The 24,552-nt window shown below is 46.8% G+C and overlaps 1 protein-coding gene across 7 annotated transcripts in view; it reads left to right on the forward strand.

Annotated features, from left to right (window-relative positions):
• The window catches only part of ASTN2 (astrotactin 2), a 693,046-nt gene extending 674,127 nt beyond the window's left edge, over window positions 1-18,919 (forward strand). For 6 of the 7 annotated variants that reach the window (XM_081179638.1, XM_081179640.1, XM_081179641.1 and 3 more), the window contains 3 exons: window positions 10,415-10,515; window positions 12,850-13,033; window positions 17,982-18,919. In XM_081179638.1, coding sequence (XP_081035764.1) covers window positions 10,415-10,515; window positions 12,850-13,033; window positions 17,982-18,219 — 523 coding nt within the window. In that variant the 3' untranslated portion in view covers window positions 18,220-18,919. The remainder of the gene's footprint in view (window positions 1-10,414; window positions 10,516-12,849; window positions 13,034-17,981) is intronic. The other variant, XM_081179639.1, reaches the window with a different exon arrangement.
• Window positions 18,920-24,552: the final 5,633 nt, after the last annotated feature.

Genomic DNA, 24,552 nt, shown 5'->3' on the forward strand with positions numbered 1-24,552 from the left:
TCAGATCAGCAGTGTTATCAGCTGACATCATTGTGCGATATCAGCAGTGCCTTGAAATTGGCTGGCCTGCTCCCCCTTGCACAAAGAGTGATATTTTCCTGCGTACTGCCAGGCCAATATTTCCAAACAAATTTTGGCCAATATATTGAAAAATCACACTGTGCTAAAACAGACCATAAATTTTGTGATATTACCATGCAAAAATGACAAAAAAAAATAGTTGGGGGGGGAGCAAGGGATTGGGCCGTGGACCTAGGGGTCCCCAGACCTCTAATTGGGAACCACTGCTCTAAGCAGTTCAGGGGAGCCCCCTTCCCCATCACAACAACCTTGTGGATCACAACAACCTTGTAGCTGGGTTGAGTTAAGATATAGTAAGTTATTCAAGATGTTGATGATTAGGAATTCAAATCTAGGTCTCCCTGATCTAAGTCCCACACTCTATCCACTACTCAAGGTATGAGGAACATGTGGCCTTCAGGATGCTGCTGGACTACCACTCCCCATCATCCCTGACCACTGGCCATGTTGCCTAGTGCTGATGAGAAGTGGAGTCCAACCATATCTGGAGGGACACTGGTTCTGCATCCCTGTGCTGCACCACACTAGCTCAAGTAAGCAACTAATGGAACCCCTTACTAAAGTATGTTGGGATATGTTCTAGAATGCATGCTCAGTTCACATTTGCCTCTGAGAACTAACACCGGAGTCGGATCATGTGTGCTTTTCCTGTCCAGTGAACAGGTGTTTGCAAACTTTGCATTGTTTCAAAACAACAACAATCATCATCATCATCTGTGAATGGAGATGTCTCCTGGAAAAATTGGGAAGTGATGCAACTCTCAACCCACTTTTAATTCTCAAAGGGTGCTCTGCACCACACCCAACACTGTTGCAGCTGTGCATTGCAGAAAAAGAATGTGCAGTAGTGGTGAGCAAGCTGCCTTTCAAGAAAGCTGGTCCACCACTGCTAATCTTTTAATTGAGGAACCCCAATAAGTTTCTAAGGAGTGGCAAATTCTTGTGGTCTCTGTGCAGGTGTGCATATGGGGAAACCTGTATCTGGACAGACCATCTTATGAACATTATAACACTCTCAGGGTCACATAAGCAAGGTCAGAGCCAAGAGGGGATGTGCCACCCACTGACTCTTTCTGCTGCTCCTTTTCCAGGTTACATTTACATGTTTTGCTCTGCCATATTGACATGTGGTTCCTGGGAGGAGAGGCGGCTCCAGGGGAGTGTGACTGGTACGATCCCTCCAGGCACAGAGCTTCTGGAGCGCCAGAGCAGGTTCCACCACTATTATTCCAATGGAAGGTGAGAGGGAGGAGCACTGGATTTTGGCGTCACACAGGGGGCCACTGAAATCTGAGGTGCCAAGGTCCAACACTTCTGGGAAGCTGCGCAGAAATGAATGTGGTCTCCTGGATGAAAACAAAGTTCATTGTCCTTGATATAGAGAAATGTTCTGCTGCACTTTTTGGATATTGCTGTGTCGTTGCCTGATAGGATTCCAAGGAACCACACTTTGAAAAGCAATGATCTAATTCAACCTCCTGTCCTAAAGCATGCTTGCATTGATATCTGAGGACTTATGTGCCTGCTTACACATTCTGGGGTATCGAATGACTCATTCGCATGTTCAAGTCACACATCAGTTGTTGTAGTCAGTTGACATAAGATATCCCAATCGGAAAATTAAAACAGCAGGATCTCTTTTGATTTCTCTTTCTTCAAAATTGATGATCACTGAATGATTACCCATTCAGGGGTTCTGGAATGTCCCCAGATTCATTGCTTTTATAGACAAGTGTTTGCTATCCCAGGTTAACAATCCGGAGATAATTACCCATTCACTCTCCAAGCAGACTGCGAAGCAGCCCACACAGAGCCTGTCCAACTTTTTCTGTAAAATGTCCAAGAAAAGAGATTCCACAACCCCCTAAGGTAACTTGCTATGAGTAACTTTTAAGAGCTAGAATATGTATAGTGCTTTATTCCCCCCTCCCCCAAATGCATAACCTATGTATGTTTTCCACTTCTAAAAAGTAGGTTTTCTTCTGCCTTTTCAGGACCAAGCAAGACGTTAGATGCATGTACCATTTTGTTTGGCCTCTCAGTCAGTCTTGCACTCTGAAAAGTCCTGGTGATTTTATGCGCAAGCTCCCTCACATTAACATTGCTTTTTAGCACTAAGGAACCCCTGAAGAAAATTAATTCTTCAATGCAATTCCCTGCCTATTTATTTGTTCCCTTAAACTAAGAGTGGAAACATTTTTTCAGTCCAAAAGCCACATTCCTTTCTGGGTATACTTCTGAGAGCCACATGCCAGGTGGGGGGCAGAATATAAATGTTGCCTTTGTACAGTAGGCTAGTTTACAAACACAGACACTCACTTCTCTGTCCTCCATCCAGGAAAGCAAAAGGCATCACCAGAGTTCAAGGGCATACTCTTGCCATGCAAAAACACTCCAGGTGCAAAATAGATTGCACATATAAGAGAAGTTGTCTATTGCCCAAGCACAGTTTGCAGCTGTTCTCTCCCCACGCTGCAGCAGTACCACCATTTTTCACCAAACAGTCTTGTTTCCAAGGCGATCCCAGTTGACAAGGGATGTTGGCAGCAGCCTGGTGATTTGAGATTGATATACAGCCAATCACAGTTTGACTGCACATCAGTGGACTCAGCCAGTGGCGAAGCTGCATGCTCCGGTACTGGAGGTGGAGAGCAGGCAGGGGCGTGACTGGAGCGCGTCCCAGGGCGTGGCATGCCGCCCATGGGGGTGTGCATCCCAGGGGTGTGGTGCACCGCCCTTGGGGGCATGGTACTGCCTGCGGGGTCGTGCGCCTGACACGGTGGGGTGTGTGCAGCGCATGTCTGGGAGGGCGGCCGTGATGGTACCCCACTCCTTGATGGTGCTGTGGTCAGTGTGCTCCCCCCCGCCCCTCCCTTCCTCCACCAGTGGACTAAGCTACATTAGTAAAGAAAAAGCACTTTGTGTGTGTTATAACACTGTGACACCAGATGGTGTTGTGGAGTCCTATTTTTCATCAACGGGATTTCCATTTATGAAGTTTACAACACATTTAACTGATTCCTTTTTTCTTTTCTTTTCTTTTTTTGGATGTGTCTAGATGATCCAGCCAGTGTCATATAAGGGACAGGGAGCAATTTCTATCACTCTGAATCAGCACTATAAAGCCCATCAGATTTAGGGGTTATCCACACTTCCACTTGTTCTGTGCCTAGGAAGCATGGTTCTGACCAGATTTCCACTTGTCCCATGCTTTTTAGGCATGGGTCTGAGCAGTTTCCTGTTTGCCTTGCCACTTTCCTTTGAGGCAAACGTCAGTCCACAGAACACCCAATTGACATTAGCTTTGATTCAGGAGTAAATATTAGGTTTTCCTGGGGGAATGTGGTGGGACAAGTGGAAGTTTGGATGAGCCCTTAGTTTACATAATCAGGCCACGATGTTGCACTATAAGGTGGGCCCATCTGGGGAGGGTCTTCAAAGGCAATGCTTCCTGTAGGGCCTCCCCTACTGCATCATCTCCTTGGTTACTTCAAGAGGAGGATATTGATTTTCTTTCTCCTTTGCTCATTGTGATGAACCTTCTCTCCTCGCACCACCTCCAGCTGTCAGATTGATGCCAGTCCCTGGAGACCCTCTCACTTAAGGGGTCTTGAGCTTTTAAACAGCTTTCAGATGTGTCTTCAGGCACTTCCAGCACTAGAACTATAAAAAGCTGATAGGCTGTAACCTTTGACTAATGGATTCAGTGTTAACATTGAACTTTTATTCAGGGCACCTTTGGCCTGAGGGCTAGCTGAAGCAGCATTTGCAAAACGCTCATCAAATGCTTTGGCTGAAAGAGATGGTGAATCCTAGAAGACATGGAACTGCTTCTGGCATGTTCTAGCAGCCTCTGGAGTAGCAGTATAGAACATCTGAACGTGGTGATTCCTCCTTGATTGGAACACAGCAAACTGTGATGTTGAGGTTGTATCACTAGGATATAACTCTATGCATCATTGTGGGGTCTTGCCAGTTCCAGATGCTATCAGACTTGAAATAGCTCATAATTGTCATGTAGATAATTGTACCCCTGAGCACTGTTATCTCCGTCATATATAATTTTGTCAAGTTATGGGCCTGCTGAGGGCATCAGAAAGTCATCTGCAAAGCCCTAAAGCCAATATCTGTAGCCGCCCATAGCTTCCTGTTGAGCATAGCAACTACAGGTTATTGCCCCCAATTACTCTGGGGCAGAATCTGTGGCCTTCCAAATGTCTTTGGACTCACAATCCCTGACCATTGGTCATACTGACTGGGGTTAATGGGAGCTGTAAGTCCAGGACCACAGATTCCCCAACCTTCCTTTGGCAATTTCTTCTCAGGTTCTAGCAGTGCTATTTCCCCCTTTTTAAAAAAAATGTTTAGGGGGTACTCTCATTTTCCTACTCATATTGAAAGGCTTCGCTCAATGAGGCCAAACTTACATTCACAAAATGTTTAGGGGTATGCGTACCCCTGCAAAGCCCAGGAAAAAAGCACTGGGCAAGCTCTCTCTCCAACCTCTTTCCATTGCTGATGTGCTGTTTTTGTGGTGGTTATAGCCACAGGGATATCCTGTTCTCCCCTCATAGAATTTACCCCCATCCTCAACGACAAGCCACCACAACCGAATGAGTATGCAAAGTAGATCTGTTTATGAGCTTCCTTTTATTGTGGCATTGTCAATATGCTTCACCCATTGAAATTCCAAAATCCAAGAAAAAGGCTCCATTTATTTTATTGGCACAGTGAGAAGGTTTTATGTGTTGATTTACTGATCCCTGATTATGCTGAATCACAGAGTTGCCATCAAGCAGAGGAAATGCATTCTTGTGGCTTTGATTTATATTTGTATAAATATATACTTTAAATTGAGCAGCCTCTGAGTAGACATTCTTGCACAGATATCTGAGGAGCTTACAGTGGTGAGGGCACACTACTTTGACATTCCGGAGGAAAGCTGCATTGCTTGGTTTTTCTGAGACATTGCACAGTTCACACACACACACACACACACACACACACACACACACACACACCCTTATTTTGTGAAGCTCTGAAGTAGCACTGAACCCAAATGGTGCCCAAATGTTGTAGTCTCTTTGCCAGGTGGAGAATTTTTTTTGGGGGGGAGAGAGATTTCTTATATTTTTTTGTGGGTGTGAAATTTCCCATCGATTTCAGGGGCAACTTGCTGTTGGTAGGATTCTTCCTTCTTTCCCCCTGCTAGCTCTATAGGCCTGGGGTGGGGGACCCCAGGTCCAGGACCTAGCTGATGTGAGTGCTCTGGTCCTTGGGACTGGTAGGGCAGAAGACAAGCAGCACAAACAGTAGGTAGAGCCAGAACCACTCGTTTTGATTTTGCGCCCATTCTCCTTCTCCCTGTGGAGTTCTTTGCATGAGAGAACACAGAGAAGATGGAGCCAGAAGCTAACAGACAACCCCCCCCCCCGCCCACACACACACTGGTTGTAAGTACAATAGGAAGGCAGGCAGGGAAGGGCTAGCTGAGGACAGACTGACATTGGCAGGGCAGTGCCCCACTCACCCTAATGGATCACCTTCAACTGATTACACCTCGGATGGTGAGAGGACCAGAGCAATGACTCTATGCTGCTGATCTCACTGTTATGGAAGGTTCACAGCAGCAGGAGATAGTCAATTCATTCATAATAGCATATCCCTTCACAACATGCCACCTTGGTTCTTTTGCATGGACAGCCCCTGTCCATCAACATGTTATTCTTGTTCACTGACCTCTTCAGATTGGCACCACCTGGCAACTTGTGCCAAACAGCAAATTAGAGCAGGGACAGGGTGGCTTCAAGCTTACTGGGTCTATCTTGCCTCTCTCTCCCCCCCCCCCAACATGAGGTTCACCATTGCAGTTGGATCAAATAAATAGTGGCAAAGGGCAGAGCTGAGGAGGAGGGAATGGTGCCTCTATGGGGTGAGTCTAATTATCTGCATATATATGTTCAGACAAATATATGTTGCTACAGATCAGGGATGCTGACACATCTTAGAAACCAGGCCAGTGGTGAAGTGCTTGTTTTCACAGCCTGCAGCCAAGGATCTGAGCCCCAATATTTTGCCTATTTTTGCCTTTGTGATCTGAAGGCTGAGCTGGATTCTGCAAAATAGTTGTCTCCCCACCTCAAAAAAAAAAAAACCCCAGGCAGCTGTTATCGCTAAGACAAGAGTTCTTGCTGAAACACAAACACACACCAGCCTGCCTTTGTTCCTGGGCTGTGCCTTTCATTTTGTTCTGTACGCAATAAACTCTGGCATGGTCCAATCCCTTCAGATGTGGGGCCCCATATAGCAGTACTTATGCTGCTGGGAACACTCTGCTCTTAATATTTGGGCTCATCCAGCTGCACAGACCCTGTGAGGGAACGAGATGTCATAGAAGGGGAGACCTAGTCATCCACCGCAAGCAGCTTTTACGTGAAGATCAAGACTTTTCACATTTTCCCCCCAAAAGGGGAAATAAGGTATCATAAGACCAGGCAGTTCCCAGAGAAAAAGAGAAGGGTGTGGGTGGGGTGGGTGGGCAGGACAGAATCTGGTCCTTCCTGCCAAGAGCACTTGTCTCTGCTTCACAGCCTCTGCTAAGGAAATTTTTTCAAGGAAAATGCATACAAAGTCAGTTTTCACCCATACTTCTCTCCAGTTTTCTTTCAGGTTCTGCCCACAGATGTATAGAAGCTGGGTGTGTTAGTTGTGCTGGTACATTAAGGCAGCTATAGCGGCCTGAAAAAGATCAGAGGAGGCCCCATTGTTGCTGAGGAGCATCTATGCTGGAGTCCAATGCTTTCCTCAGCACCTGGCATCCTTGGGTAGCCTCCAGGGTCCCAGCACCTTCGCAGGGTCTCACTGCTTAGGGCCAACAGGAAGCTGCCTTTTACAAAGTCAGTCCTTTCTTCCATCTAGCTCAGTATTGTCTACACTGTCTGAAAATGAGTTTGCAGATGGGTCTCTCCCAGCCCTACCTAGTGATTGAGCCTAAGACCTTCTGCATGTAAATACTGTACCTCAAATCTAGCCATCCTTTACATTTTCCACAATGCTCCTCACCCACCATAGCTGACTCCACAAACTGCAAATGAAGATGCAAAGCTAGGGGTGTTTTCCCCCAACTGTACCATTTAAACTGAAACTGCCAAGGACTGGGATCTGCTACTTTCTGCATGCAAAGCCAGTGCTCTGCTGCTAAGCTATGGACCTTCTCCATAATAGGTGCACATTATTGTGCTGAACCAGCCTATTGGTCCATTTAGCCTAGTATTATCTAATAGTGATGGGAGCCTGTAGACATTCCGGATGTTGCTGGACTCCTAACACTTCTCAGCCCCAGCCAACATGGCCAATGTCCAGGAATGATGGGAGGTGTTATCCAACAACATATTTCCACTGGCAGTAGCTATCCAACATCTCCAAGTGTTTGAACCAGGTACCTTCCACATACGGAATTGTGCTCCGTTGCTGAGCTTTTGCCTTTCTCATTAGGATCACAGTTTGTGACAGGTAAAGCAAAGGCAACAGATCTGTGGTGCCTCCTCAGGGCATATGCTCCTATGTGGAATTCACTCCCATGAAGAAGTAGTGATGGACACGATCTTGGATGACTTTCAGAGAAGGTTAGACAAATTCAGGCTGTCCATGGCAACTATCCAAGATTGTAATGTTATTCTTCCAATGGATCCCACCACTGTTGGAGGTCGTGTACCAGTTGCTGGGAATAGCAAGTATGGGGGGGTATCCTACTAATGGCTTCCAAGGGGTATCTGGACGGCCACAGTGAGAACAATATGCTGGACTGGATGGACCACTGGCCTGATCCGGCAGAGCTCTTATTTTTCATACACAAACATGCACACCAGCTTCTCCATGCAGTTGTCCCTGAAGAGCCTGTATAGTCTCCACTCCGAACATACTTTAGATCCTGTGTGTCCTCAGACCCTTTTTCACAGCCCAACGGGCATATTTTACATATCAGGTGCCTGGCTGCATTATCCCTTTCTCGGTATGTGATTTCTCTCTCTCTCAGTGCCTCTCCCTTTCATCTCATCACCATACATATATACCTCCCTATAGCATTCCCCCCCCTCAACATTCAGATTGACAGTTTAAAAGTGCTATGCCTGGCTAGCCATCATATTTAAAGAACTGGAACGATTCCCCCAGCAGAGCAGAGCAGCTGTCCTCCTCAGCTTTCTGTGGCCAACCATGTGTTCTGCCTACATGTAGTTGATTGTGACCATCAGGTTGGCTTGAATAGGGATTCCAATCTCTCAGATTTCTGACATCCCCAAAAGGGAGAGGGACCAACCAAATTCTGACTAAAATTCCCAAGAACTCTACTCCTTCCTTTGTGTCCCATGCTGGTTGTCCAACATTTCTCCCTGCTTACATTGTGTGAAAAGTTAGCAGTGAGTAACCATGCTTAATAAAAAGTGTAGACCAGAGGTGGAGAACTGGAGGCCTGTGGGTCAAAGGAAGCCCTCCTTCTTTGTTTAGCCCTCCAAACTCTCCCCAGCCCACACCCTTCACTGGCTCTGCTTTGCACCCTCTGTGAGTGCTTTTTCTTGCCTGGAATGTTTTCCCAAACTCTGATGATGCCTATTGCTTGCCTGAATGGAGGACAGAGAGGGGTATGTGAGTGTGTGTAGAAACCAGCCCACTGCACAAAGGTAAAGTTAAGTTTAATCGCTGTGCCCACTTTTGCTTCTGGCTCCACCCACCCCAGCACATGGCCCCTGGAAGGGAATGCAGCATTCTACTCCACCCCTGGTGTAGTCAGTTCCCACTGTGGGTGTCTGGAAGGGAATAAGCTGCACAGGTTGTGTCCCTGCTGAGATGCTCAGAATGGAGTGTTGCTTTTGTCACAAGTAAAGGAACTTTGAGGGGTCAACTTGCCATTAAGTAACCATCCAAATCCCACTTGAGCTGCATCTGCTTTCAGAAAGAGCAGCTCCTGCTCCTCTTCAAGGGCACAACTGTCTGCCTTCCATCAGCAGGTTCCCTGACACTGGGCAGCTTGGACCATCTGCACTTTGTCAAAGCCAGCCCAGAATCCTTGCTTTGTTTGTTTGCTTACTTGCTTGTTTTGCACCACTTAGCTAAGAATGGAGAAAGGGGGGAAGTGACTGCAGATAAGAAAGGAGGAGAGGGAGAGGGAGAAATCAAAAGCTTATTCAGAGATTTACTTGGACTGCTTCTGATGAGGAGATCTTGGGTTTCTACAGTGCAAACATCTCCAGATGCCACGTGGAGCCATGTGTTAGGCTTCTTTTTCCAGTAGGGCACAATGGTGTGCTTAGAACCACATGCACCTTGCAGAAGGATGTGTGTGCTCTCCTGCAGTACTTCAAACACTCTGAATTTGGGAGCATGTCTTCGGCATTATTTATTTATTTATTATTTCCATATATGAATCACTTCCTATGAACCACCACTGGTGGATCAACCTTCATGCATTAACCCAAAAGTAATTTTTTACATGTCAGGTGTGGAAAAAAGCACCTCTACAACACTATTTCCTTTGTGTCTTTAGTGTACATTGGAAACACCGTATTTGGTGGCAGTGTACTACCACAAGACTTAAAGGGCAATTCAGAACTGGTAGGGTATGGTGAAGCATGGCCATTGCCACACTTGTTGATGTAGGCTGTGATGGAAGGCAGGGGGGTGGTCCAGTTGTTCTGCCAGGTGCTGCAGTTGGGCCACAATTGAACCCTGAGCTCTCAAACATTTGCAGTGGGTCTGACTGTGTACCCTGAGGCAGTTCAGTCCATTCCTGCCCCTGGACCAGGGATTGGGTGGGGGTGGAAGTTCATAGATCCCACCTGCGGACTTTTTGCTGGCCTGAATATTCAGTGGGCAGAACTGACCTCCCTACTGGCAGAATGATGCTAGCTTTACTCTGTAGGTTGAGGGACACTTTCACCAAATCCAATACAGACCAACATGAAGGGTTGTTGACTTACAGCCTAAGCCATCTCTGTGAGTCTCCCTTGAGCCTTCTTGAGTACTGGTGAGCCATCCATACCACTGGCAAGAGTGATCTGTGTCCCCGTGTGAGCAGTCTACCAGGAAGAGAAAGGGGTGGGGTGGTAGGAAGAGTGAGATGAAAAGTGATTAGCTCTGCCCACTTAATTGGTGGGGCCTCAGGCAGAGAGAGATTAATCCCAAGGGAATGTGGTTCTTGGCAGAAGAAAGGTTATCTGTTCCTGCTTTAGTCTGACAACACCTTGCACCAGCATATTATGTTAACTTTACTTGCACCAGCATATTATGTTAACTTTACTTTTCATGGTTGAGGTCTTATAGTTTTCTTCTCTTCCAGGTTCACCCTCTATGCTGTGGACACCCGAGGAAGACACTCCGAGCTGAGCACAGTCACTCTGAGAACAGCTTGCCCATTGGTGGATGACAGCAAGGCAGAGGGTAAAAGCTCTTGACTTCAGAGCTGAGTTATGGTCATAATTGATCATAATCACACCTTCATAATTGCCCCTCCCCCCGCAAACTCACACAAGTTCTTAGCAACCTAGCACACTGCTCAGATATTTCCAGGGCAAGGTCTAGAGGTGTATGATCCACCATCCGTTATGAAGCTGCACAGGGTTGATTTTGGTCAAAGGTGAGGTGAAAGACCACCTGTGAAGCCTCTTCATGCTGCTCTGAGTCCAGTCAGGGGTGGATGGGTGTGGTGGGGTAGGGGAGGGCGAGGTGGGATATTGCCCTCACAATAATGTTGACATTTTCTCAATACATTTGTACCTATATGTAGGCTTCCCATGAAGTTCTAACTGGCCACTGTGAAGATAGTGTGATGGATTAGATGGGCCTTTGGCCTGATCCAGTAGTGTTTTCTTAATGTTCTTATATTCAGTATGTGCACAGCAGTTTAAGAAGGATATTAACAAGCTGTAATGTATACAGAGAAGGGCAGCTAAGATGATCAAGGGTTTGGAAACTGAGTCTTACGAGGAACAGTTTAGCCTTGTTTCATGTTTAGCCTTGAAAAGAGGAGACTGGGGAGATAAGATAGCCATGTTCAAATATCTGAAGGCTTCCAGTTACAAGAAAAGAGATTCTGATTAAACATTATAAATAACTTTCTGATAGTAAGAACTATTTGGCAGCGTAACTGACTCCTTCAGAAGGTGGCGAATTCTTCTTCCTTGGAGAGCCTTTTAAGCAGAGGCCAAGTGACCATTTATCAGGGATTCTTTAGCTGTGATTTGGCATTACAGGGATTTGGACTAGGAAACTCATGGGGTCCCTTCGAACTCTACAATTCTATTATTCAGTTAACATGGTAGATCCCTCCTCTGGAATTCTTGCTTGAGTGGACATCACCTTGTCTTTTCCCAACCCAGAGCTGCAGTCTTTGATCCCCCAACAGTAGAACAGTAGATTAGACCCCCCCCCAACTAATCTGCAGTAGCAACTTTGGCCAGATTAGTGTCCCTCCCTTTCGCACGTGTTGTATCCAACATCTGCCGACCAGTAATTCGGCACAAGGCATATGCAGCTCATTAACATTGAAACTTGTGAGGGGGTTACCTGAGAACTGCATCCAATACTACATTTCCCCGTTTGAATTATATGTATGTGTTTGTGTGTGCATGTACACGTACCTGTGTAGGGGTGCTGGCAGCATGGACAGGCCAGATGAAAATACAAGGCCAATATACCCTGGACACCTGCTTTATAATCCTCACACCTCCTCCTTTCACTTCAAAGAGGTGTGCCTTGTCCCTCCATGTGCTTGAAAATGCAAGTGAGGAACTAATATTAGACGGAGCCTTCAGATGCCTGCTGTAAATCAGAAACTTGCTTTGTTAGGATGGATGTGCACACACATAAGTCAAAATGCCTCTCCCTTTCCTAGACCTTCTTCACCATATTCCCAGGGTGCAAAGTGGTGGGGATGGGGATTTTGATGACTGAGGGTGGGTGTTGAAAACAGTGACAAAGTGCTTGCCCAACGTTTCAGTGGTGTTACACGTGCTGCCTACTAGTATGGTGGGCACCATTTCTCTACTGCTTCCTTCCTACCTAGAATGCACCAAAGCGAGAGCAGAAAGTAGCTCCCTATGTTTCTAAGAGATGACCTGGTCTCCACTGCTGGATTCCCATTCTGCCATGGCCATAGCTTAGTGGTAGGTAGGTTTGCTGCTCCATGTACAGGAGGTCCCTGGGTACATTACTAGGTAGGGCTGGGAAAGACTTCTGTCTGAAACTCTGGATCTGTGTAGATCAAAGGTGGACAACCTCTGACCTTCTGGCCAGTGCTTTTTTCTGGGGGGTACTCAAGTACTAGCAACTTTTTAGTTAAAAGTGTGGCACCTAATATCAAAAATTCATGGTAAGTACCAGCACCCTTTTTTTCTTTTTTAAAAAAGCAAAAGCACTGCTTCCAGCACTGCTGGAGTTCGGCTCCCATAATCCATTACTATTGGTCATGCTGGGGCCACAAGCTCTTTATCCCACTGGCAACTGATGTAGACAATCCTAAACTAGATAGATCAGTGATTTGACTAGGTTTGAGGGAACTTCCTTTATAGAGGAAGGTGGTGGAGGAGGTGAATATTGGACATAATTTCATGAAAACTTTTCCAGCTACAACCCATTCACCCTCTAAGCCTCCAGGTCCAAGCCAAAAATGTATCTAAAAGTAATTTTTGTTCCATTCCATTTGGGCCAAGATCTTCTTCCTTTGTGCTTAGATGATGATTGCCCCTTCCCACCCCTCTCCTACTTCCTTTCCAGAGGTAGCAGACAAGATCTACAACTTGTACAATGGCTACACCAGTGGGAAAGAGCAGCAGACAGCCTACAACACTCTGATGGAGGTCTCCACTTCCATGCTTTTCCGCATCCAGCATCACTATAACTCCCACTACGAGAAATTTGGGGACTTTGTCTGGCGCAGTGAGGATGAGCTTGGACCCAGGTAGTTATTTCCAGCAAGCTTACATTTGTGACCCCTTCCTGAAATCCGGGAGCACAGTGTCGAACCAGCCCTGTACTGCCAAATTTTTTATGTTGCCTTAAAAGTTTTGGTTGCTCAGGGAGATGCTTTGGCCTGCAGCCTTGGTGGCGTGTCACACATGTCTGGCATCCACAGAGCTGAATGTGCATGCCCCTCCATTCTGGCCTCAAACACCTCCTGACACTGTCCAAAAAAGCACTTGCCTCCTGCTTAGGAAAAATCCAATTTTCTTTTCTCCTTTCCCAAAGATCCCTGGCCATCTACAAAGCCTCCAAAAGAGGAGAAGGGCAAGCCAACTCTTTTTGGAGGGCGGGGCACTTCTTAATGAAGTTTTAATAGCAGAAAGTTTGTATTCTCAGAGGGTCATTTATTTCCCTACCTTGAAATGTTTATCAGAGGATCCACAGATCCACAGTAAATGCTGAGCCATAAAACTTAGTGGCGAGCAGGGAGGCTGTTGCATCTGCAGCATAAATACATCACACCAAAGACCTCCAGGGCCCAGTTTCAGGAGGAGCCACAGATTGCTGCAAACAGCTGCTTGCAGTACGACCCAGTATTCAGTCAGCAGGAGACAGGAAAAGGCTGAGCTCATAGGTGGCCTTGGTTGCGATGCTATGAAGCTAGCCAGCTCTTCTCTGCACCTGCCTCAATCCGTGTCTGGGGCCATCTCTCTCTCTCTCTCTCTTTTAAGCCCTCCACCAGCACCATTGCAAGAATCTCACTGTTCCTCCTGACCCCCAATTTGTAGCAAACATTCATTCCAGGAAAACAGCAAGAACATATTTGCATTGACCACATTGTGATCCAAGGGCAAGGGCATGTAGGAGCATAAGGAGCTGCCTTATACAGTCACACCATTGGTCCATCTAGCTTGTTAGTATATGCACTGGCTGGCAACAATTCTCCAGGGATTCAGACAGGGAATGTCTCCCATCCCTACCTGGTGGTGCCAGGGATTGAACCTGGGGCTTTCTAGGTGCAAATCAGATACTGTAACAGCTGAGCTATGGTGTGCCCCTGAAACAATACAATAAGAGCAGCAGCAGTAGACAGTAGGTGAGAACGTTCTCATATCTGTGGTGCTTATCAAAAGCTTGCAACACCTATAAGGGGTCAGTTTGTGTGCTACTGAAATGAGCTGTTTGGCAGTTTATTGATCTTTGTTTTTAATTTTTTTATGCTTTTATTGCATGGTCTAATCTCATTTTTATTCTAGCAAACTTCTTTGATACATTTTTATGATATAGTTGCATACAAGCATTTTTCATAAATAAATTAACCCTCATCAACCCAGCCAGCACAGCTGGTGGCCAGGGAAATTGGAGTCCCACAGCACTGAGGTAGGTAATACACTCAATTCCTGGTGCAGATGAACAATAAGCTAGATGAATCCATGTTCTTGAATTTGCAAGGCAACATTTGACGTCCATATACCTATGAAAGGTTTCAACCCTGCCCAGACCTTGAAACTAAGATATCCTCAGATGAGGTAGGTTTCTGTGGCCTACAAGCAAGATAAAGTGCCTGCAAGTAGTCTGTGTATGGCAGGAATGAGCTGACTTCAAGCTTGTGGGGTTCTTCACTAGGTCCGCAAAAGACTCAACTCTAAAATAAAACAATTCCATGCTAAGCAATTGGCTAAGAAAGTGAACTGATCTCCAAACCCTTCAACAGAAAAATCCCTGTTGGTTACTCTAACCTTTTTTCTTTTCAGAAGTATAATGTACAGGAGGGGCTGGGGGTTGGGCTATTTTGTTGCTGCTACTGTTAAAAAAGCAGGGGCATCCGGAAACCTTGACGATCTGCTGCAAATCACCCAGAAATCTATCTAAATCACTCTCCTGGCCACCACATTCATTGTAAGGCATACCATAAATTGCCCTCCCTTTTTTGATGCTGCCCGTTAATGACTTAATCAATCACCACTTGTGTAAGATTATTACTGTTTTCTGGAGTGGGTTCAGTGGGAGGCAGGTCAGCGTTTGAGACAATTTCATCTCCAGGTTTATAAAAATCCACAACTTCCACAGGGAGAACTTGGAGAGGACCCAGCGCGTGATTTATGGCCCTGTCCTGGCTGCTTTTCTAATTGATTTCCTTGCCTTCTCCAGGAGGTACCTTGCTCTTGCCTTCCCTGTTTCCTTCTCCCTTCCTTCTCTTTCCCTTGTCTTCTTCTTCCTTAAAGGGGGGAGGGGCAGTGGCAGGAGAGGGGAGATGTCAGCCAAAGATAAGCCTAACCTTTACACATTACTTCATTAACCTTTTCACATAAAGTGAATCACACCAGGAGTTTGGCCTCAATATTCCCAATCTTCCAACTTTTGCTGAAAGGGAGCTTGTCATAACGAATGTCTCTGAAGGCTCCATTTCCTCCTCCTTCTCTCCAACCCATTCTCCCTTCTAGATTTACTCTTGCATGGTGCTGCTGCCACTTCTCCCAGCCTGCTTTGTCCCATCCAGTCATGGCTGCTTCCTGTAAACCACACCCTTGAGGATCCTTGCAAGCAGTGGACCGCTCCAGGGGGCTATGGGGATGGGAGCAGACCATAACTCTCAACAGTCAGGCGGTCGTGATGGGGATTGCTCAGGTGGTAATAGTGGAAGGATGGGATCCTCAGCAAGGAGCAGGGGATGACTCTCAACCTGAGCTTCTTTTAAGTCCCAGAGTCATCTTTTGTAAAAGTATAATACTAAGCATCCATGTAAATAAACAAAAGCTTTTCACAGCCAAGCTACATAATCGTTGACTGATGCATGTTTGCCTTCAACTTGCTGTCCACCTCTCACCCCCTGCCAGCTGCCCACTGGTGGGTGGTGCATGACCATTGGGCAGAGGGAGGCAACCACTCAGGTGGCAGTTGTTGAGGAGCAGCAGCAGCAGCAGCAGCAGCACTGACTCCTTGATTCTTTTCCTCCATTGGAGGGCAGACGTGGGTGTGCCAGGTGGCCAGTCCTACACCCCCTAAACTAACCTTCAGTAGCCTTTAGGTGTGCTTGCGTGGGTGTGGTGCTGCTATCCTTTTGCCAGCAATTAAGTCACCTTCTGCACATGGAATGGGACATTATCTTGTCCTTTACTTCAGGCAGCAAAATGTCTCTATCCAACTCTGGCTGGTGCCCTCTGGGGCTAGTAGGGAAGAGGACAGGGAGACCAAGAGTAGATGGAACCAGAGCCAATGACAGGCAGAGCATACTAATGCTACTTTTGCCTCCATCCTCTTCCCTGCTGAGGAACATTGAGACTTAGGAAGAGGAAGCTGACTACCAATGTGTGTGTGTTTTAAAAAAGTCAGGCAGCTGGGGGCTGGCTGAGGGAAGTCTGAGGTTAGTGGGGCAGTGTCCCAGTCACCCGTACAGAGCAGCATCCATTGCCATCACCTTTTGTTGTCTCTGTTTCATACAGTGTGTAAGGAATTCAGTCTTGGAATGAAGGTCCAAGGGGCCATTCTCTGTGCCAGAGGGACCAGCTTGGGAGGCCAACAATGTGTGTGATGGTTGGGTGTGCACGATGTCCTGACATCACAATGTGATCTCAGGAGGAGCCTGGGATGGAGCTGAACGTGGCAGCCATGCAGCTTCAATGGCCGCAGACGACTCCACCTCCTTCTGGCGCTGCCACTGGCGTGAGGCTGCTTCAACCTTCCTTCCCTTCTGTGGCAGAAGGAGCAGAAGGAGAAGGAGCTGGTCACTGAAGCCATGCTGCACTCAGCTGAATACTTTTTGGACATTGGGGGGCCAGCCTACTCCCCAAATACCGGGCCCCTCCAAAGGGCTCAGCCCCCAGAAGCTGGCACCTCTGTTCTGCACACATCAACAAATAGCCCAACTCCTTTTAAAAAACATCTTAGCTGGCAACTCTGAGCTTCAAAACCCCACAAAGCTCCCCATAATCAAATAATTCCCCTGTTTAGACTTGGATGACTGAGAGCTCTGCTCCTGACATGTCATTAGCTTGAATTTACATTCCTGCTGGGAAACCCCAAAGCTGAAACCCAGAGCTTTACTGTGGCACCAGAGGGAGAGGAGAATAATCAATAGTCTTGGAGCTTTCAAACCACTGTAGTAAACACTTCCTTTTGATTTAGCAGCGTCTCCAGAGTGCTTTCTTCTGACCCTTGGCCTGTCACCTCTTTCAAGTTCACTGCACTTGACCGTTCCTCTTTGACTTTCTTCTCACCACAAAGTCAGCACCGCTTAGAGAGCAACTGCAATCAAGGAAATACAGGTCTACAAAGGGGGGGGGGAACGCTAGCACCTGCTAATTTGGGGCAGCCTACTGATGCTGGCTTCACGTCCTTGCACTTTTACAAGTGTGCTGGAGATGGGGGAGAAATCCGTTTCATTTCACATTCACAGGCAAACCTGTCGTAATTCACACTTTCTGAAGCAATATGCAAACCAAAATGCAGGCCAGCCCCTCAGAATTTTGCAGTGGATTTCCCCGACCAAGAAATGTGCATAGACTAGGTATGGAACAGAAATGCATATGGTAGAAACAATAACATACTAAACTGAATTATATTTGGGTTAGTTGTTTACAAAAATCTCAGGATGTTTGTGTCTCAGGAGAAATGTGCATTAAATGCTGATGAATTTCCAAGATGACACTATCTCTATCTAAAACTGATGTGGAAACGTAGACAGTCGAACTTAAGTTTGGGTGGGGGGAATAAGAAATCAAAATGGACAGAGTCGAGGGTTGTGTGGACATTTTGGCCCTAAAACAAAGTTTCCCCAGACTCTGGAAGAAATGGAAGCATTTTGGCCCTGAATTGAGGAAGCGTTTGGGGAGCCCCAGCGTATCAACAGACGATGTCGGCCGCTAACTGCGGTTGCCCTGGCTGCTTCTCCCACACCTGACGTCCTTCTCCTGTGTAGTCTCAGACTGTCCTGTTTTCCCTTCCAGAAAAGCTCACCTCATCCTGAGGAGGCTGGAGAAGGTCAGCAGCCACTGCTCAACCTTGCTCCGCAGCGCCTACATCCAGAGCCGCACGGACACCATGCCGTACCTGTTCTGCCGCAGCGAGGAGGTCAGGCCACCTGGCATGGTGTGGTACAACATCTTAAAGGACACCAAAATCACATGTGAGGAGAAAATGGTCTCCATGCTGCGCAATATGTATGGTGAGTCGAAGGGGCGATGAGAGGATGCAACGGACCAGGCAAGCGCACGACGAGAATCTCTACTGTGGTGGTGACTTGTGGCATCTTGGAAATTTGAAGCAAAAAAAGAGGAATGAAAAACCACATGGGACTTCATGGAAAGTTGCAAATTGAGAGATCAGCAAGACTTCTTTTTTTGTTTGTTTCCTTTTTTCAACTATTATTATTATTGTTTTTAAAAAGGAAGTACATAATTTTGCTCAGTTTTTTTAAAAAAGTGTCTCTCCTTTTTAATCTCTCTCCTCCCCTCTCTTCCTCCCTCCCTCCCTCCCTCTCTCTTTTGTCCTTACTAAATGCCTAGATTATGTGATCAAAAGTAAAGAGAAAGAGATGGAGAGGGAGGGGAGGGAAAATCAAAACAGCTGGGGAGGGGGACACAACAGTGATGGGTAGGATAATCCCTACTGCCCTTCAGGATGGACTCATTTGCCCAGGAAGAACTATGTCCCAGAAAATGTGTTTAACAAGCAAGGAGCCAAACAAGAGGCACCATCCTGGAGGGAAGAGATGGAACAATTAACAGGAGGCAGGGACAAAGGCTTTGCTAGAGACCCTTGGAAAGAGTGATGAATGCAAACACAAAATGCTCTTGAGTTTACAGAACTTGCTGTTCACGCAGCCATCTTTTAGCAGGGTCCTGACAGGTTGTTCTGTGCATTAAAACATTCATATTTACTTCCACCTTCTCTGCCTGCCTGACGTTTCTTCAATCAGCAGTGCATTCGTTCGTTTTTTTAAAAAAGTTTTTTTTTAAAAAAAAAGTTTACACACTTCCTTATTGCTTGCTGCCTTTGTCGATCAGGAAGGTTTAGGGTTGGGTTCCCTCCCCAGAATTTGTTCCAGGAATGAGGTGATAAGCGGTGTTTCTTTTTAGTATGAGGTAGACCTGAGATAATGGAAACTTTCAGAATCATGGGCAGGTAAGGAAGAAGCAAGCGTTGGGGGATATAAAAAACCAAGTGGTCCATGAAAGGGTTAGGAAGACATGATTTTCCCAACAGTTTGTCTAAAAACATAAATTTGAATATATGTATAAAAGAATCTGCATTTTAAACCATGCAGCTGTACACAAGATGATAGGACTTGCCTTATGTCAGATCAGACCAGTGGTGCATCTAGCTAAATATTGTCTGCATTGACTGGCAGTGGCTCTCCTGGGTTTCAATCCAGTATTACCTGGAGGTGCCTGGGTTTGAACCTGGAACCTTCAGCGGGCAAAGTAGGTACTCTACCACTGGTCTATGGCTCTTCCCCTGTGGTTGTATAATCAGTGATAGTGCCCAAAGAAGAATTTTTAAAAAGTAGAACTTTAGAGTTGGAGAAGGGACCTTGGAGTTCATTTAGTCTAAACCCATAAGGGTCGCTTAACCGGCCCATGAGCTTCCCCCAAACCGAGCTGCCCGCTCGGCGAGTCCCTGCATGCTGCACTAAACCGGGGCAGCGGCTCCGGAAATCATAGAATCATAGAGTTGGAAGAGACCACAAGGGCCATCGAGTCCAACCCCCTGCCAAGCAGGAAACACCATCAGAGCACTCCTGACATATGGTTGTTAAGCCTCTGCTTAAAGACCTCCAAAGTAGGAGACTCCACCACACTCCTTGGCAGCAAATTCCACTGTCGAACAGCTCTTACTGTCAGGAAGTTCTTCCTAATGTTTAGGTGGAATCTTCTTTCTTGTAGTTTGGATCCATTGTTCTGTTTCCGCTTCTCTGAAGCAGCAGAAAACAACCTTTCTCCCCCCTCTATATGACATCCTTTTATATATTTGAACATGGCTATCATATCACCCCTTAACCTCCTCTTCTCCAGGCTAAACATGCCCAGCTCCCTTAGCCGTTCCTCATAAGGCATCGTTTCCAGGCCTTTGACCATTTTGGTTGCCCTCCTCTGGACACGTTCCAGTTTGTCAGTGTCCTTCTTGAACTGTGGTGCCCAGAACTGGACACAGTACTCCAAGTGAGGTCTGACCAGAGCAGAATACAGTGGCACTATTACTTCCCTTGATCTAGATGCTATACTCCTATTGATGCAGCCCAGAATTGCATTGGCTTTTTTAGCTGCCGCGTCACACTGCTGGCTCATGTCAAGTTTGTGGTCAACCAAGACTCCTAGATCCTTTTCACATGTACTGCTCTCAAGCCAGGTGTCACCCATCTTGTATTTTTGCCTCTCATTTTTTTTGCCCAAGTGCAATACTTTACATTTCTCCCTGTTAAAGTTCATCTTGTTTGTTTTGGCCCAGTTCTCTAATCTGTCAAGGTCGTTTTGAAGTGTGATCCTGTCCCCTCCCAGTTTGGTGTCAAAAAATCACTTCTGCGCATACCCAGATGCTGGAAATCACATCTGTGCATGTCCATGTCGCTGGAAATCACTTATGCGCAGGCACGATTTTTGGTGTCTGGGTATGCACAGAAGCGATTTCCAGTGTTGCGCTGCACTGGTCTGGCCCACAGAGGATCTCTGCGGGAGTGATCCAGTCCATGCCCAGTAAGCCTTGCTGACCCCGAAACCACCTGCTCAGTGCAGGATTGTGCAGTTACAGCATCCCTGACAAATGGCATTTGCTTCTCCAGTGAAGGAGAGCCTCCCGCCTCCCAAGGCTGACTGTCTAACTGCATATTTATGACCCACATTTGCATTACACCCCCCCATGTGCACACAAACATCAAGGCAGCCTACAACATACAAGAATAAAAAAGACATCCATAAAATCATCAGTAATTGGTTCGTGTGTGTTTTTTTAAATCACATTTCAAAGGTCTATTTAAACAATATGCATGGAGGTTCCACCATCCAAATCCTCATACAGTGGTGCCCCGCAAGACGAATGCCTCGCAAGACGGAAAACCCGCTAGACGAAAGGGTTTTCTGTTTTTGAGCTGCTTTGCAAGACGATTTTCCCTATGGGCTTGCTTTGCAAGACGAAAACGTCTTGCGAGTGTTCCGATTTTTTTTCGCTCCCCCCTTTTTCTAAGCCGCTAAGCCGCTAATAGCCTTTTAGCCGCTAATCCGCTAAGCCTTTAATAGCCGCTAAGCCTTTAATAGCCGCTAAACCGCTAATAGTGCTAATCCGCTAAGCCGCTAATAGGGTTGCTTCGCAAGACGAAAAAACCGCTAGACGAAGAGACTCACGGAACGGATTAATTTCGTCTTTCGAGGCACCACTGTAATATGAACATTCAGTTGTCCAAACACAAAGAATTGGTACCCAAACCTCACTATATACACTGCAAATCCAAACAGCCAGATCTGCATATAGTACTGTAGTACTGTAAACAAATAAGCAGCCGTAAACAAGCCTTACTTTTTGTTTTTTGCTGGTTTGATTTTCCTGGGTTTTACTTTTTTATCATTTTGGGGTCCAGATTCCTTGGTTGGGAGCACATTAGAATTTTTCCCAATGGGGATTGTCAGCTCCTTATGCAGACACCCACCTAACAAAACTGTTGTGGAGCTACAACATAGGTGTCATACTTAGTAGCCAGAGGTGCCAGCTTGTGAGAGCAATTTGGGGGGTGGGGGCAACATCACACGTGTGACGAAATGTGTGGCACTGTGTCCTGACATCGCATGTGTGGCGTCAGGATGTTGAGAGGAGCTGGGGATAGAACTGGACACAGCAGCTGCATTGCTTCAAGTGGCTGGCGGCTTATCCTCCCCATGCTGCCATGGTGGGAGGCTGCTTCCACCCTCCTCCCCCTCCACGGCAGGAGGAGGAGCCAGCCACATCTGGAGGAGGAGCCAGCCACATCTGGCTTCGTGCCTGGCTCCATGCTCAGCCTCCTCCTCTCCCTCAACATGGGGGAGGGGGCTGACCCGCTACCAAAAGATATTGAGGGGCCCCAAAACAGCTGGCGCCCCTGCTAGTGGCAGTTGATAGCCTTCTCCTAAAGAGGGGAGGGGTGGTTCCTACAGAACCTGTTCCCATACGGAGTCCCACAGAGCAGGGTCTGTCACATGAATGTCTCAGTCCTTAGGGGTGTGGGGAGCCACCAGAAGTGCCCCACCAGAAGGCATCAGTGATACAAGGAATCAGATGTGCTTTGTACTTTGGCATCAAGTTTGAACTCATTCAACATGGAAGTATTACTAAGGCCAACGTAGATAGGGCTGATATAGATATATAGATATAGATACATGCCTTCATGCAAGAGGGAGGCCTCAGCAGGCTTAAGGGAATCACTTTTTTGGGTGGGGGGGGACATGCTCAGTGGCACAGAATGCTCACCGACTGTTGGGAGAAGAATGGAAAATGGACGAGAGGGGAGATGGAACAGTGTGCCTGGAGTGCAGAACTGCTGCCATGCCTAACCTTGACCTGGTACCAGTCACAGAGAATGAACCAGGCACCCTGCAGATCAAGGAATTTGAGAAGCAGCTAGGGTCCCCGGAACCAGAGCTGAAGATCCCCCTGATGGCCTCCTAGGCACAAACCTGTTCAAGAACATTTGGAACTACCAGAGGAGAAATCGGCACCACCACCACCCAGTCCATGATAACAACATAGCATGCACCTGCTTATCTCAAGTCATCGTGCAGCTTGTGAGTAAGGGGTCCCCTACTGAGAAAATAAACCCTGAAGCTTCCTCACTCCCAGCAATTGTGATTAGGGTGTGGTCTAGGAGGTCAGAGGTCTCTCTCTGTTGAGCCACTCAATTGCCAGAAACAAGGTGGGTCGTTGGGTCCCTGGTCCTGAGTGTAGCCTCTTCTTGCTCTTTTGTAGTTTGCCTGCACTCCTTATTGACAATAGTTATTGACGCTAGACTGTTGCCTGACCTTGTCTTTGGATGATGCCTTGAATCTAGGTCAATTCTCTATGCTTCACCTTGGTTTGTTTAGACTGTGCTCCACCCACAAACCTGCCCTCAAAGTGTTTTGGTAAGAGGCTTATCCATCCTGGGAGTGAAACCCTAGCCCCAGCAGGCACCTACTGAAGTGTGACAACTGCAGTGCTTCATACTGCAACACTTTGTTGTAGAACCCATTTTCATTTTGTTTCTGTGGGGTTCCCCCCCCTCCTCACCCCAGTTGGTTCTTTTCTGCTGAGTCTATGATTTAAGCAGGTTTTGCCCAAATAGCCATATGCCTACAGTTTTCTGGGGCCACCTTGCTGACTTTGCCTTGTAATGACATCTGTCCTCTGAACCAGGCACCACTTTGCCACGCTGTCAAAAACTTTGTAAAAGCAGAGAAGTAGCCACTGCTTTTTTAATTTTATTTTACTTGCTTAAGGTGTATAGCAGAGGGTTGGACAAGATGACCCTTGGCTTCCCTCCCATTCTATGATTTCAAGGTACCTGTTCCTGAAAGTTTTTAGAATCTTGCAAGCCTAGTGGCCAAAGTGTAAAAAGTGCCTCCCCACCATCACAACCCAAGAATGGGTCTCCAAAGATGGGAAGACACTATCTACACTGTCCAAGTGTATCCTTTTTTATTTTATGCATATACTGGGGATTAGGAGAGGCGGGCAGACTGAGTTCCTTCCCAGCCTTCTTCTGCTGTCACCACAGCTGCTAGAGCAGCCACCATAGGAAGGGAGGCGGAGGCAGGTAAGCAGGAACACCACAAAGCCCAGAAACACCAGGCCAAGGTTTGGGGGCCAAAGTGGTGGGGGGAGGGGAAGTATTTAGAACTCTAAGGAATTTGGCACTTCTGCTAATTCCAGACCCACTTCAAGCCTTGTGTGTGTGTGTGCATGTACTTAGGTGTCAGAGCCAACCCAATACATTTTGCCACATGAGGTAGACCCCAAGATTGCACTCCCCCTTTGCCAGGGAAGAAGGGGTGAGGGAAGCGCTACATCAGGAACGAGGGTGGGGGACAGGAAGATCAACATCGGGATCTGCTGCCCCAGTGAATTCTGCCACCTGAGGTGGTCGCCTCACCTTGCCTCATGGGTGGGCCAGCCCTGGTGTGTGTGTCTGTGTTTCTGTCTTTCTATGTATATAAATTATTCCTCTTGCCACATTTTAGGCCGGTTTAATTTCTGCTGTGTATTGTCCAGCGAGCAGATTGCTTTCTAGTTTACACCTAGCAAGTTGCTGCAGACCACCCAGGAAAGTTCATGGTAGAAACATGTTTTTCAAATCTTCTAATTTAGCATTTTGTCAATCCATTTCTCCTTCTCTTTCTCCTTCTCCTTCCCCTTCTCCTTCATCTTTGTCCCCTCCTCCTAATCTGTGCTATCTCTGCCTACTCTTCTTCTTCCTAAGTCTAAATGGGTCTTCAAAATCATTCTAGCTATGTTTTGTACTAATTGAAGCTCCAAGGGAAGCCTCATGTATAACACATTGTACTGACCCAAATGGGATGG

This window comes from Podarcis bocagei, assembly GCF_964188305.1.
Source record: "Podarcis bocagei genome assembly, chromosome: Z".
NCBI classification, from domain to species: Eukaryota; Metazoa; Chordata; class Lepidosauria; order Squamata; family Lacertidae; genus Podarcis; species Podarcis bocagei.